Source organism: Cydia strobilella, chromosome 12, assembly GCF_947568885.1.
Source record: "Cydia strobilella chromosome 12, ilCydStro3.1, whole genome shotgun sequence".
In the NCBI taxonomy this organism is placed as follows: domain Eukaryota; kingdom Metazoa; phylum Arthropoda; class Insecta; order Lepidoptera; family Tortricidae; genus Cydia; species Cydia strobilella.
The window spans coordinates 7,377,369-7,392,100 of NC_086052.1; the positions used below are offsets into that span (position 1 = coordinate 7,377,369).

General features: G+C 36.9%; 1 protein-coding gene across 1 annotated transcript; it reads right to left on the bottom strand.

Annotated features, from left to right (window-relative positions):
• Nucleotides 1-3,157: 3,157 nt before the first annotated feature.
• Nucleotides 3,158-11,384, bottom strand: LOC134746047 (uncharacterized). Its single transcript, XM_063680267.1, has 7 exons — nt 11,199-11,384; nt 9,601-9,712; nt 6,791-6,892; nt 6,293-6,409; nt 5,684-5,832; nt 5,160-5,337; nt 3,158-4,622 (listed from the first exon to the last, which is right to left on the bottom strand). Exons 1-7 carry the CDS (start codon nt 11,289-11,291, stop codon nt 4,435-4,437), a joined length of 939 nt encoding a protein of 312 aa, XP_063536337.1. The 5' UTR covers nt 11,292-11,384; the 3' UTR covers nt 3,158-4,434.
• Between the last annotated feature and the right edge of the window lie 3,348 nt (nt 11,385-14,732).

Consider the following 14,732-nt stretch of genomic DNA (forward strand, 5'->3'; position numbering starts at 1 on the left):
TGTTATCCATACAATCAAATGACACACACGTCGATTCATCGAAGAAAATGTAAAAAAAAAACTGCGAGTGTTGAAATGCGTTTATCCTCATGCCGCCCAATGTGCATTATAATGTACACTCTATTTCAAAACTTTCTTAAAACATAAAATACAGTCGCATTTGTTGTCTCGTAAAATTTTCGAAAAAATATAATTTAACCTAATTAACTTTCTAACTAGATTCAAACTATCTTTGCAAAAATGTTGTATAGTGGGCGGCACGAGGCTATATCTCTACAATCATTAACACATTTAGCTGACCATCGTTAATCCTTATTGCAATGAGATAACGTCTATCAACGATCAACTAATCATAACCGCATTCATTCAATGATAGATGTCAATTGTTTATTTCATTATATCCTAGCTTAGGTGAATTGATCCGTCTGTCGTCTATCTCTGTCACATCACACCGTTACACCGAGACAGCACGATAAATTATGAATAAGTCTGTTATCACGGCGTGTAACTGCCGCGTTGTTATAACGAATTTAGTGCCACCAAATGTAGGACACAAAGTCGGTTTAGGCTCTATATACATGTTTATACATATAATTATACACTTTTTTTATAGATTTAATGCACCATGTCAGTTTCAACGTCTTCCGCTAAGTTATACACTCTATAGAATCATGATAACATGGAGGAAAAAGCTGTTGGGATTTATATTTCGAAATATTAAAATGTTCTGCGTTTTACTTTTGACGCTTCGATACGCTATAGAACGTTAGGATACGATACAGTAGGCGCTATCGGTGCTTTCGGAGAATTAACCTATTGTCGGCACCCCACCAGTCTTATTTTAAGACTGCAGGTGACTTTTTTTACAAAAATAGGCGGTGGTGACAGTCCTTTGGTAGTTTACCCTATTTCAGAGACAAAGTCGGAATCGCATCTTTTGTATATGTTATTGAATGTGACATGTCACAATAAAAAAATATTCTATTCTATTTAAAAAAATGTGGTATTTGTAAGCTTATTGGAAGAAATTGAAATCGATGGTATAAATACTATAGCATAATTGATAAGTATATAATAAAGGGCCATAACTAATATGATAAAGGTTGGCTTGTCGATATATTGATTCAGTAAACCAAAGATTTCTAAAATTGGTTATTTTGGAATGTAAATCGTGTATTAAATGAAAGTTAATTTTAAAAATAAACTAATTCTACATATGCGAATCGTGTCACACTTTTAAGGCCGCGATATTTCTGCATGACCAACCAAATTATTCGCTTTTGGCAGCCGGACCCATTAATTACTTTATCTTTATATTATAAACCCTCTATGGTGCGGTCATAAACCGCAAATTACGGTCAGCATAGAGATAAACTTTTATCTCTGTTTTTGTAACTCCTGATATGTAAAATAACATTGCTTCTTCCATCGATATAACCATAATGTCGATGTCGATTTAATAATGACGTTCACATTTCGAACAGCTCTGAAAAACAAAGGAATTTGATTTGACTTAGGCAGTGTTGCATAATAAACTACTACTAATACTACAAGCGGAACTCCTTTTCTAATAAGTGGTATTAGAAAAGGATTTCCGCTTGTAATAATTGTTGTAGTTTAATGCAGCACGGCCCTCATTTCTAGTATCAGTCGAGATGGCAATGGCGGTCGTTACATGCGGTTCCTGAACACATAATAGAGTATAGAGAGCTTATAATATGTGCGTAGATAAAACAGTGTATGTAACAGGTACATAATTAGGCACTAAAACACTTGTGTGATCCCATTACATTAGTGTTGTGATTTCATTATGTACCTAGAAGTTACATAAACTACTATTATATTGAAAATTGTTTATTAATCTTTAGAAACCAAATTAGTTTGCCGCTATGAATGGTGTTATGTAATTTGTTTGCTGTTACGAGTATCGTCATAATCATTCAGTCCTGATTGGTTATTATTTTATGTAGTTAAAACCCAAATCATTCCTAAAGCATGTCTGTCGAACGGAAATATGCAACGTGTGGCACATTTATTTAATTGAATCTCAATTTATATTTAAGTGAGGTTTATTTTTTATATTTTATTTTTGATTTTAGTCCTATTTACATAAATCGTGTAAATAAATAGTTAAATGACTACTCACTCACTTGCCAAGATTTATACACAATGTACACATTTATAAATTAAAAAAATCTTGTTAATATTTTTGTTTACAAACTCCTGCTTGCCAATATTTTACTAAAATTGTTCTTGAATCTAATTCATCTAATCATAATCAACTTCAATTCCTATACTATTCCAATATCAATGTTTGGATGAATTTACTCTATCGATTTTAATCTTGTACGTACTGTTATGGCATATTTACACTTAGATGGCAACCGTATACGGCAGTCATCGGCCCTGTGTGAATAAGCCATTAGATTCTTGTTGTAACTTTATTATACCTATATTATAGAGTAGATAGGTATATAAGGTATATTTACCCATAATAAATTGTCTGTTTGTTGTTAGTGACAAATTGTATTTTAGTGTTTATCGAAAATAACTTTTCTTTAAGCTATTTGTTTAACGATTTAACTCACGCATTTTTAGTCACTTCGGAGACGCAATACGCGGCAACATGACCGCTGCTGATGCACAGTTAGTGCTTGGAAATAGAGACCAAGGCTCCCGGATCATAGGCTCTCCGAAACATGTCGCGCGAGTGACTATAAATACGTGAGTCAGACCGTAAAATCAGCTTAATGTTAGTACTCGTATGACTCACGACTTTTCTGTTTGCCTGATAACAAAATAGGTACTTACTACTCAAACTACGCGTTATTGAAGCTACGTGTATTTATAATTCAATAAAATTATTTTCGTATTTAGAGTAAAATAAACCACATGCTTGGTAAAATTATGATTCAACGCATTCCAAATCCTGTAATTTAGGTATTAAGGCATTTTTTTTACCTGAAAATTGATGTGACTGGCCTGGTAAAGTAGGTATAGGAAAGCGATATTTTATAATAGGTACTGTCTATCATAAAAAATCGCTTCCGTATGCCACATTGAATACTCCGTTGTGACGTTGATGTATTTATTGTACTGAGTTGTATTTGAAAATAAATAATTAAATTAATGAGGTGTTTAAATGAAATGGCCAATAATAAATGCACAAATTTTATTAACCCACACCCAAAAAAAGAGTAAATTTTTCATTGGTAAAACAACACTTCATTATCATATCATTAACATTTGCCAAAGCTAAAATATCAGAAATCGATGTTCAATTATTGCATGTATTAACAAAATTATTTGATGGAATCAGTATTGGCAATTAATTCATTGAAATTTGCAATTGTAATGATTGAATTGTATATTAATCGGAGGTGATACAATGTTGTAATTATTATATAAAACGTGTAATTTTTCAATTGTAAGCTGTAATATCATTTTTTAACCCCAATGAAAAATTTGAAGGAATTGAAAATAATAACTAAGGATTTTGAGTTGCGCTCTAATTCAAAATGGCGATCCTAAAGAATTCAAAAAAAGTATGACCCGCATACTGATATTTGAACGGACTCTATTACACTTGCATCTAAAACTGTATATCTCTTTCTACTATTAAGTAAATTTCAAGTGCGAAAGTGACGAGAGCAGTGTTCATAATATGCCAGTGTAATAAAGAGCAGATCGCATTTACTCGAACACCATGCACTATTCTACGATAACATAGAGAAGTCACTATGCCCAAGTAAGTATAGGTTTTTCTTTTACAAGCCTTTGAATTTTGATTATGACATTAAAGTCTAGTTTTGGTAAATATCTGTGAAATGAAAAATGTGTAACGGAATAAGAACGCAACTCAATTAGATAATGTATGATTATCAGCAAAAACCCTTAGCGCGGTACTCGATGTCCAGCAACATACCATTGTCGTGCCCATGGGCAAAGAAATTGAATTTATCATGAATTAGTTTCATAACTAATAGCTGCTATTTGTAAACAGTACTTAAAATTACTAAGGCCTTAGCTTAGAATCTAATAATAAAAAATAAACATTGAGCAATAATCAACAAAGTAACATTCAGAGTTCACCAAATCTGAATAATACTCGTTGAAAGAATTGGCTGCAATTTCTATATCAAACCTAAACAAACAATAATATTTCTAGGCCAACAAAACCGATTTCAAACATCGGTCCAAACATCAGTGCTCGTGCAAGCTTTGAGGCCGACATTGTCGACGCCAATATTGGGACCAATATTTGGCATCCGTGTTCATTAACGTTGTTTCCACGTTGCGCGCGCTTTGAACATGAAAACAAAACGGCTAATGAATATTTGTGACAAGTAGCCTATTTGTTAGGCCGAGTTTCCACTGCGAGACATTCAAGCTCAACCTTTTCACAGTGGAAACTCAGCTTTTTCCGCAGATATTTTAGTTTATTAAGCCGTAGGAAGACCACACCGACGATGAGAAGGCCGAGGACGGAGATGGCGACGGGGCAGGCGGCGCGGGGGTCGCGGGGCAGGGGCAGGACGAGGGCCCGCTTGCGGCCAGCCCAGTCTGGCCCAGCAGGAGTGATGATGGAGGCCCGCGCCGGCGGAACGATACGCCGTTGCGATCTGTACAGGTAAATAACATTAGTAGGTATTTTATAGTACATTATTGTCGAGGCTCGGAAGTAGCTACTTGCTGGTTGAGGTTTCGACTGCTGCGACTGACCTCTGCCTTCATTTGATATGGATACTTCAACTTTTAAGAAGTTTGGAACTCTACAAGTAATGGAATTTGTATGCAACATTGCAGTCCCGAAATCGAGACTGCAATGTTTTAAACTTTTTAATTTTTTGACTGACCATAAACTACGCACTTCGCGACTTACTTTTTAACCGGCAACGTCGACTTTGCCGTCCATTTTTGAGAAAAATATATTTGAAATAGGTTTCTGCTACAGATGTAGACTAATCTACAAAGGCAAACACGTGCAAGGTAAGGGACGGTCGGATCAGTCTGTAGACAGGTACGGCCCGGCCCTATTTGCTCTGTCCGAAGTGGGAAAACTATACTTGTAACGCAAGCATCTGAACATTACACATATATTTCAGAGTATGCGATGAGTAGCACAGCCTCCTTGGACTTCATCCTCGGGGCGCATTTACCTTTGTCACCATTCTCCGGGCAGTACTTGATGGTGTGCGCCCGGTCCCCAGTAGCCCCGCAACGCGGGCATCGGAAGGCCCGCAGGACGGGACATAGTACGCGGCCACGCCAGTCCTTTAAGGCATGCGACAAGTAGCACTCTTCGTTCTCGCCGTTGTTTTTGCAGAACGCGCATTCCTGTATCATTAAAAGAGGAAGTGCAGTTAGTTCACTTATCATTTCATTTAACAGGGATGCCTGTATTTACTTAGGGTGCAACGAGTTTAATGAAGTGGGGTAATTACTATGTTTATCGCAAGAACTTGCCATAGCAGGAACTCCTACAGCAGGTTGGGCCTGACGCAGCGCAGTATGGACACAACTGTTGCTGACCTGACATTCGAGACTTACGTTGGGCAAGGGTCGGCGTGTGCGGTTCTCCGTGCGCGCCTTGAACACCTGAAGGAACTCTTACAGCAGGTTGGGGCGGATGCGGCTCGTTAGCATGGACACAGATGTTGCTGATCTAACACTTGATACTTACGTTGGGCAAGGGGCGGCGTGTGCGCTTGTCCGTGCGTGCCTTGAGCACCTCCTGAAGGAACTCGTACAGCAGGCTGGGGCGGATGCAGCGCAGTAACGCGAGCTGTTCGCGCGTCAGCATTGACACGTAGCTATTGGCTGATGATAAACCTACACACAATAAACCATGTTGTCTTTTAAGTCTTTTTACGCCGTAACGTAGGTACCCCTACTTAGTTGCTAATTATAAAGCATCCTACGTTAATGACATGACATATCATTAATATATATCATATCATATCATATCATATCATATCATATCATATCATATCATGATCATATCTGCGAAGTATGTAATTCAAAGGGTATGAAGACCCAAATCCGTAATTTGGGGACTGTAGCCCAAGCCGTATCCAATAAAAGGGCTATAAGCTCATAAGGCGACTGCTGTGCTGGACTTTGGATTTATTGCGTAAAGTTAATGTGTTCATTAGTTAAATCATGTCGATCATAAAGATAATGAAATGAATTATTAATAACTCCAAAATATACATAAATATAGTTTAGTTTAGTTTAGTAAATATAGTTTGTAAAACAAAAACAACCTATTACTAAGAATAGAATACTGTACTTTTGATAAGAAACTCGAAGGTGTCCATCATCTCAGACTTGCCCGAAGCCACGCCGCTGCTGTTGGTCCATATGTTGCTAGATGACATCGGGTCAGGCCGGTTGGAACCTGCAGCACCTTGTTTAGAAAAAAATGCTTTCTTTTTAGGGCTTATGTACACATTGATTAGTGTTTAGTAAGAGTTCATACGAGTACACTTTTGCTTTCGAAGAAAAACATTTTTTTTTTTAAATCTACCTCCTAAATCAAAATGTAAAAAAATGAAACTAAGCTGCATAGCTAGTACAGTCAATAAATACTAAATGTCAATATCCAGGGAGGAAAATGGGGACTAGATTTGTACGGAGAAGCGGTCGTCGACTATCTACTTAACCAGTAATTTGCAATAATACCATGTTCCATGTACCATGTTTCACCTCGCCCTCGCTACTTCTGATGCAGACTAGAAAGGTATTCATTTCAAGGGTATGGAATATAAAATCTTGTAATTAATCATACCCAAATAATAGTTAGAAGTGGGTTCATCATCAAACAGCACATCGGTGCCGTTCATTCGGAAGTTCATCATGTCCTCGGTCATCATGTCAGCAGTTGTTGGTGCTGAAAAGGAAAAAACCATCATTATATTACACCCAGTGGCGTAGCTAGGGGGGGTGGGGGGCATCACAAATTGATGAAAAGGCTCAATTAAAGGGTTAAAGAAGTATTTCCCGTTGGATACATGGATATTACGTATCATTTTATGATTAATATGTACCGTATCTGCAGTACAGCTCCATAAGTCTCGTGAAATAGGTATTGAAGTAGAACTGTGCCACTTTGTAAAATTAAAAAAAAAATGAAATTATTTTCAAAATGGCTTTCTTGGGGTTAGATACGAGGATATCACGTATCACTTGTGGTATATTGTACAAAAAAAAACTGCCATATCGTATCTGGAGGAGTCCAAACTCGGTAAACACTTGCCCAGCAGTGGTTATTTCTGCTATTACGGCAATTATGCATGTGGGGCAGGGTAGTCTTACAGTAATAACATATACTAATCTATGGGGTAGTCCACCACAGTATAATAGTAGCTTTTAGTAATCATAATAAATAAATAAAAACCGGTCAAGTGAGAGTTCGTTTAACTCGCGCACCGAGGGTTCCGTACAAAGTTTCAATTTTCTCATGTACATAGAATCACGAAAGACTTGACCAGAAGTATACTAAGCGTAATTGCGTACAGCGCCTCCTATCGTCAAATTGGCTAACTAATTTGCACGACCTGCATGTATGTCGGTTTTACAAGGATATAACATTTAAAACTTTCGCGTTTTGAACACATATTAAATCACATTTACAAACGGGTCAATCGCGAATTTATTTTGTTACCTTTATAATTTACAAGGATACTTAATTCTTTATCATGTGAACAGATTTCAACAACGTTTGTTTTATTTGAATGAAGATATTTTAAGTGTAATCTCAGACATTTTAAGTATAAAAAAACCGGTCAAGTGCGAGTCGGACTCGCGCACCGAGGGTTCCGTACATTACATAATTTTAACAATGTATTTTATATGTGAAACGCGAGTGAAAGGTAAATTGCGGTTTACGATTTATGACGTATTAAAAAAAACTACTTACTAGAACTCGTTTAAACCAATTTTCGGTAGAAGTTTGCATGGTAATGTACATCATATATTTTTGTCAGTTTTATCATTCTCTTATTTTAGAAGTTACAAGGGACACACACACACACACACACACACACACACACACACACACACACACACACATTTTACCACTTTGGAAGTGTCTCTCACGCAAACTATTCAGTTTAGAAAGAAATGATATTAGAAACCTCATTATCATTTTTGAAGACCTATCCATAGATACCCTACACGTATGGGTTTGATGACATTTTTTTTTTGAGTCAGTCAAGTATGGGGAACCCCCAAAATTTATTGTTTTTTTTTTCTATTTTTGTGTGAAAATCTTAATGCGATTTACACAATACATCTACTTACCAAGATTCAACAGTATAGTTCTTATAGTTTCAGAGAAAAGTGGCTGTGACATACGGACGGACGGACAGACAGACAGACATGACGAATCTATAAGGGTTCCGTTTTTTTCCATTTGGCTACGGAACCCTAAAAACGCCCGCAAATGGGCTTTAATTGCAAATTAAATAATTATAAATGTTTTTTTAATGATTAAAAAAAAGTTTTTAAGACAGGTGTGATTATATTTTTTAAATGATAATGTTATTATGTAAAAATTTCAAAAATTTAAGGGGGTGGAATGGTATTTTGTTTCACATTTTCCTTCATAAGTCCATTTTTTTCACTATGAAAAACAAATAAAAAATTGTTTTGTAGTGTTCAATTTGAGCTCTTTCAAATGATATCCCACTCGACCTAGTAACTACATTTTGACTTTTTGCCCCCTCTTTATATTGGGCATTTTTCTTAATTAATAAAGGTAAAATATAAAAATTACACGTCCAATGTGTTAAGGTTAGCGCTGTTCATAACTATTCCAAATTTCAAATCGATAGCTTCAGTAGTTCGAGATATTTAGCAATGTGACAGACAGACAGACGGACAGTCGCACCATAAGGGTTCCTTTTGTACCTTTTTGGTACGAAACCCTAATAATAGAATAAATCAATATTTGGGGACAATATTATACACAGTATGGAACCCTAGCTATAAATGTTATAGTCATAGTATTGAAAGAATTCAAAAGAAGCTCATCAAACATTAAAAATATAAAAACCTTATGTAAACTCCACCGCTTAACTTGAAAAAACTGGTGTCTCTTGAAAGCCGGCGCACATTAAAAGATCAAATATTTTTGTATAAAGTATTAAGAAATTTAATTGACTCCCCTTATTTGTTAAGTAGACTTGGTTTTAAAGTTCCCCGCTTGAACACACGGCGTAGCGATGAATTATTTTGTATTCCCTTTACTAAAAAGAAATACAAATCAAACTCCTTTCTGATAAGAGCTTGCAGATTTAATGTGGTTTGGTTTATGAAATATGTATAAGACACTAGTTATAAGAAACATGTACAGTTTGTGCCCAAATAAACATTAAAACAGACCGGCCAAGCGCCAAACTGCAAACTAAGCAAAGCTTGTACAGTCGAGTTCATAAATATGTATACAGTTTTTCACCTTATTGCAATGGATTAAGGTGAGAAATGTATACATATTTATGAACTCCACTGTACTATGGGTACATTGGGTACTATACTATAGGTATAGGCGACGATATAAAATACATACTTATAATGAAATAATAAAATGTTTGTTACCAGTGTCTCCGGGTCGAGGCTCTTGCTGAGCCAGCAGGTTCAGCAGACCGCTGCCGCCGGGGTAGAACTCCTGGCCGCCCGCCATTCCTCGGTTCGATGGTGCAAAACTTTCCTGTTTCAAGGTACGTAGAGATAAATAAATTTGTAAATTTAAGCAAATTACCTTATTGTCTGTCGACTCGGACTCAATTCATTGCAACAACTTGCAAGTGGATTTCGATACATTGAGTCGAACAAATTCAATCGATCAATCAAATTTATCTGCAGTTCTCGTGGCTACTCTAAGTTGAAAGGCAGTAACTATGTATGCATCCCATACATAGATACAACTTTTTTTTGGTTGACAGAACAAGATAAGAGTTTTTTTCAATGTAATGCCGAATCTCGGGAACGCGTGGACGTATAGAGTTGAAAATAAAACCATATATTTACTTAAGTCTACAGTCCTTGTGAAAAAATCAAACTTCTAAGTTAACGTAAAGAAAAACGGCCGTTTATGCCGCAAAAAACGTATATTTCGACACTCAAGGGAATCAAAATTTATAGGGTACTTTCCGTTGACCTAGAACTATGAACTTTGGCAAGTAATAGCGTCTTATACTACAAGTACAGGGAAAAACCTGAAACTATAAATTTGCAAGAAATAATCTAAAAAAATCCGAAATATGTACGAAGCCTCTGTGGGCGAGTCAGACTCGCATTTGTCCGGATTTTTCCTTAAATACATCACAAATACATCTATCTAACTACATTATATATAGATATTGGTATGAAAATATAAACGTTTTTACTGTAATATTTAAGAATGTTGAATTTCCTTGAAAGAAATAACATGCATTGGGATCCAGACATCCAGGCGGCTGAATGGCGCAGGCAATGAATGGCAGGGAATGGGAATGGCTGATCGCACAGGATAGGAACGAAAGGCGAAACCTAGTATCGGAGGCCAAGATCCACTTCGGGTCGCTGAGCCAGCGAAGTATGAGTAAGTATAAGTAAGTAAGTATTGGGATAACTTCGAAAGCGGGGTATTTTGAAAATGGTAAATATACGATACTAAACTAGAAAGCACTTTCTACTGTAAACAGTTAGCAAGACGCTTTGCTAAGCGTTGCAGTAGCGTAAGTGTTGCTAAAGTATGTAGTGCATCTGGTTTTGTAGATTTCTGCTATTTTCAAAGTTACCCCGCTTTCGAAGTTATCCCATGCTCCTTGGTAAGACCTATATTATATTATATTATTTAAGTAGCGGGTAACTGAATGTATTCGCGTTACCCACTCCTTCGGCAAAAATTGCATAGGTAAATGGATTTTAATCTTCCCCAGTGGTAAGATTTGACTTAAAATTTTGGCAAAATGGGCAAAGGCATATAATCATAAAACGTTTTTATAGATCTGATGATAATAAGTTAAAAATAATCAACCCCAAAAAACAAAACATCCCTACAACCAACCTAATATCTACCTAATCCCTAATACAACCAATCTAATATCTACCAATGTTCTTTCTAAATTGTGTATTCATTTATCTTTCGTAATAAAAACTACACACTCACACACAACAAAACATAATCTCCAAAAATTCAATAAAATTCTTACCGTGGTCGTTGTAGGTATTACTGTTTCGTTCGCAGTTGTAAAAATCGGTTTAGTGTCTTCCATATTATTAAAATGAATCTTCAAAGAGTCCATACTCAAACAAGGTTTTATAATTAAATCGTACAACCGTTCCTGCGCGTCGCCACGGAATGAAAGAAGGTTCCAGATGCCGCTGACTTTATATTGCCACTGCACTCCTAGAAAAAATACGAATGTGCAAAACTGGTAAACACGCCAGCGAAGCGGGGGATCTTCTGCATCTACCCTCAATTTAACAAAATGCAGCGCGCTCGCGGCCAATAATCTCAATGCACCCGCATTCTACAAGAATTATCAAATGGCGATTTGAAAATAAATAGCATTACAACTGTATTGAAGATTTAAAAACAATTCGTATTCTAAATGAGATGTAATATGATCTAAATTTGTCACTTTTGGAAAATGTTAGTTGGGATGTGGTTGAAACTAACAAAATAAACTTGTACCTATATAAACTCAGATTTCTACTTATATGTAATTTTCCACATCTGTTAGTTGTATCTCTATACACCATGATCACAACACAAGTTATAGTTATAGGTAGCAATAGTTTTAGGTTTTAGACATGTTAACATCTCTTAACTCATTTATATCCAACTGCTGCTGCCCGCGACTTCGTCTGTGTAGAATTAGTACTTTCATATTCCAGTTCCAAAGTATCCCACCTTTTAGATAGAAACTACCCTGTATCCTTTCCCGGGCCTCAAACTTATATCCATACCAAATTCAATCTAAATCGGTTCAGCGGTTTAAGCGCGTGAACAGGTAACAGACAGACAGACACACATACTGTCTTTCGCATTTATAATATTAGTAGGGATTTACAAAGTACCTTGCCTAACCTACTGTTGTACTCTGCAATTTGTATGGTAACTGCAAGCGGACTGCAATTTGTATGATAACTGCAGGACAACTGCAACGTCGTTGTGCAGTTACCATACAAGTTGCAGTCGGGTTGGTCGGAGGGCGTTGAGTGAAGCCAAGAATATTTTATAGGAAATATGCCAAACTAGACCAATACCCAGACCATAGGTACCTAATACCAATACCAACTATAATAGTACATTACGATACAAGTGCGAATTACCTATTCGCAGGGGTACCGTACAACGTTTTACAGTACATATGGCCTTTTCAAATGTCGTCAGAGGCACGTAACGTGCTAATTACCGCACTAGTGCGGTATAGTAGCACCATATGTATTGTAAAGCTAATTATTTATTAAGGGTTCCCGGCAAGCTCGGTTCTCCATATAAACGTAGTTACGCTCTCATTTTAAAACGACTATCTAGATTGCTCTGAAACTTTGTACTTACAATAGGATAAGGTATAACTATGTCTGTAATTAGTTTATGTAGCTTCAGATACCATAGTTAAAAAAATACAGCGAATGTGTTTCATACAAAACTTGTTTTGGCTCTATTTCGTTTGTTTTATAAACTGGAGCTATATAAACTAATTACAGACCTAGATATACCTCATGTCATTGTATGTGCAAAGTTTCATTACAATCCAACACGTAGTTTTAAAATGAGAACGAAACTCCGTTTGTATGGGAAGGTAAAATTCGGCCGAGCTTGCCAGGGACTCTTAACTTGTTGAAGTTGAGCACAAAAGAGACGAGTACTAGACTTGACCACAACTTCGATTCTCAGCGTGACTTCATTATTTGAAGTACAGTAAGATATAGACTAGTCTAGGCCATGTCATTGTTTCATGACCTCATCAGTGTTGTGCATTTTCGAGCGAGTACCATTGAAGAGGGCCTATTGATGTGGAAAGACCCAGAGAGTTTACCGCGAACCACGTTTGACGTGTTGCCTCTGTCGCACTTGTACATTTGGACGCAAGTGTGACAGGGAGGCAACACGGCGAACGTGAATCGCGGTAGGCCCTCAGGTCCTTAGCACTTATCTCAGGCCGTTGATAAAGAAGATGCGCAGTGCTTTTTTACGGTTTTTTAAGTAGACTAGCAGAGTTTTGGTATTAAACCTAGTTTATATTGCATTTTTACTTTCTTAAACATAATACAAATCAGCTTCATGCAGCCAAGCCTTCAACCAGTCCGTAGCTGTCCAGTTTAAGTTATTAAACTTCATACTAACCGCCTCAGTTAAAAAGATTTGATAAAAATGGACTAAGTACCTACGTGGTAACGTAGCTATATACATACTTACTTGTCTGCTTTGACTATGTTAGAGTGTCTGGAGTCCACGTATCTATACCTGTTTTAGCATTAGAAAAATAGTAAACAATCTTGACAAGGTTTTTATTGAAAAACGCTCGCCCACCGAGGGTTTCTTACTTTCTAGTATTTGTTGTTATATAGCGGCAACAGAAATACATCATCTGTGAAAATTTCAACTGTCTAGCTATCACGGTTCATGAGATACAGCCTGGTCACAGACAGACGAACAGACAGACGGATAGACAGACGGACAGACAGACGGACAGTGAAGTCTTAGTAGTTTTAACCTTTTACCCTTTGTATACGGAACCCTAAAAATAGTAACCAACTATATTTATATACGAAACCAAAATAATGTAAACGTATATCTTTGCTATATAATTGTTACATATTTGCTGTAACTTATTTCTCAAGTGTTTTTCAATAAAAATACATCAAGATTGTTTACCCTTTTTCTAATGCAAAAAAAAAACGAGGTATAAAATAAAGTACAATCGAACAAACTGATTTGTAAGCTACCGTCACATAAAAATTTTAGCTGCTTGCAAGATATAAGTTAAAAGGCCTTTTCATGCAAAAGAAAACTTTAGCATTACTTTAAAAATCAAAGACCTGCTTTACAAATGTCATTTGGAGAACATTCAGTAGTAGTAATATTGGCTTGGATTCCGAGCCATAGCGGAATATCAGGTAATGAAATGGCCGACCAGTGCGCCAAGGAAGCAATAACGATTGGCAGCTACAGGTATGACCGATGCTTTCCTCGAGATATTAAGGCCCCAGCTCTAACCCACTTGCGAGATACCTGGAACACCCGATGGCATACTACTCAACTACAAATCGCTAAGCATTATCGCGGAATCCAACCAAATATTCCCCATAAACCGTGGTTCTCTGGTACTCGGAAGTCCTTGCCGAAGAACATTACCTCAACGATCGAACGCCTTCGACTGGGCCACGTTTGCACCCCCGCCCCGTTCGCTTGAAAAAAATGCGTGTTCGAGACCACTCTCTATGTGAATGTGGTCTGGCGGAGGGTACTCTCGAACACGTATTTTGGGATTGTAATAGTCTCGTCACCCCCTTGTATGACATCCTCCCCCCTAAAATTCCCCGTCCTGTTAACATTAATTTCCTCCTTACATTAGTTACCTCCCCTTTTGTGAACGTTTTAGACTTTTAGCTAAACACATTAAAAACAATAACCTGTATTTGTAGTAGTTAGTTTTAATAATATATGTTTGTTTTGTTAGATCTACATTCGATTCTCATCTGAGTGAACTGCGTCGTGGATATTCACCGGCCAA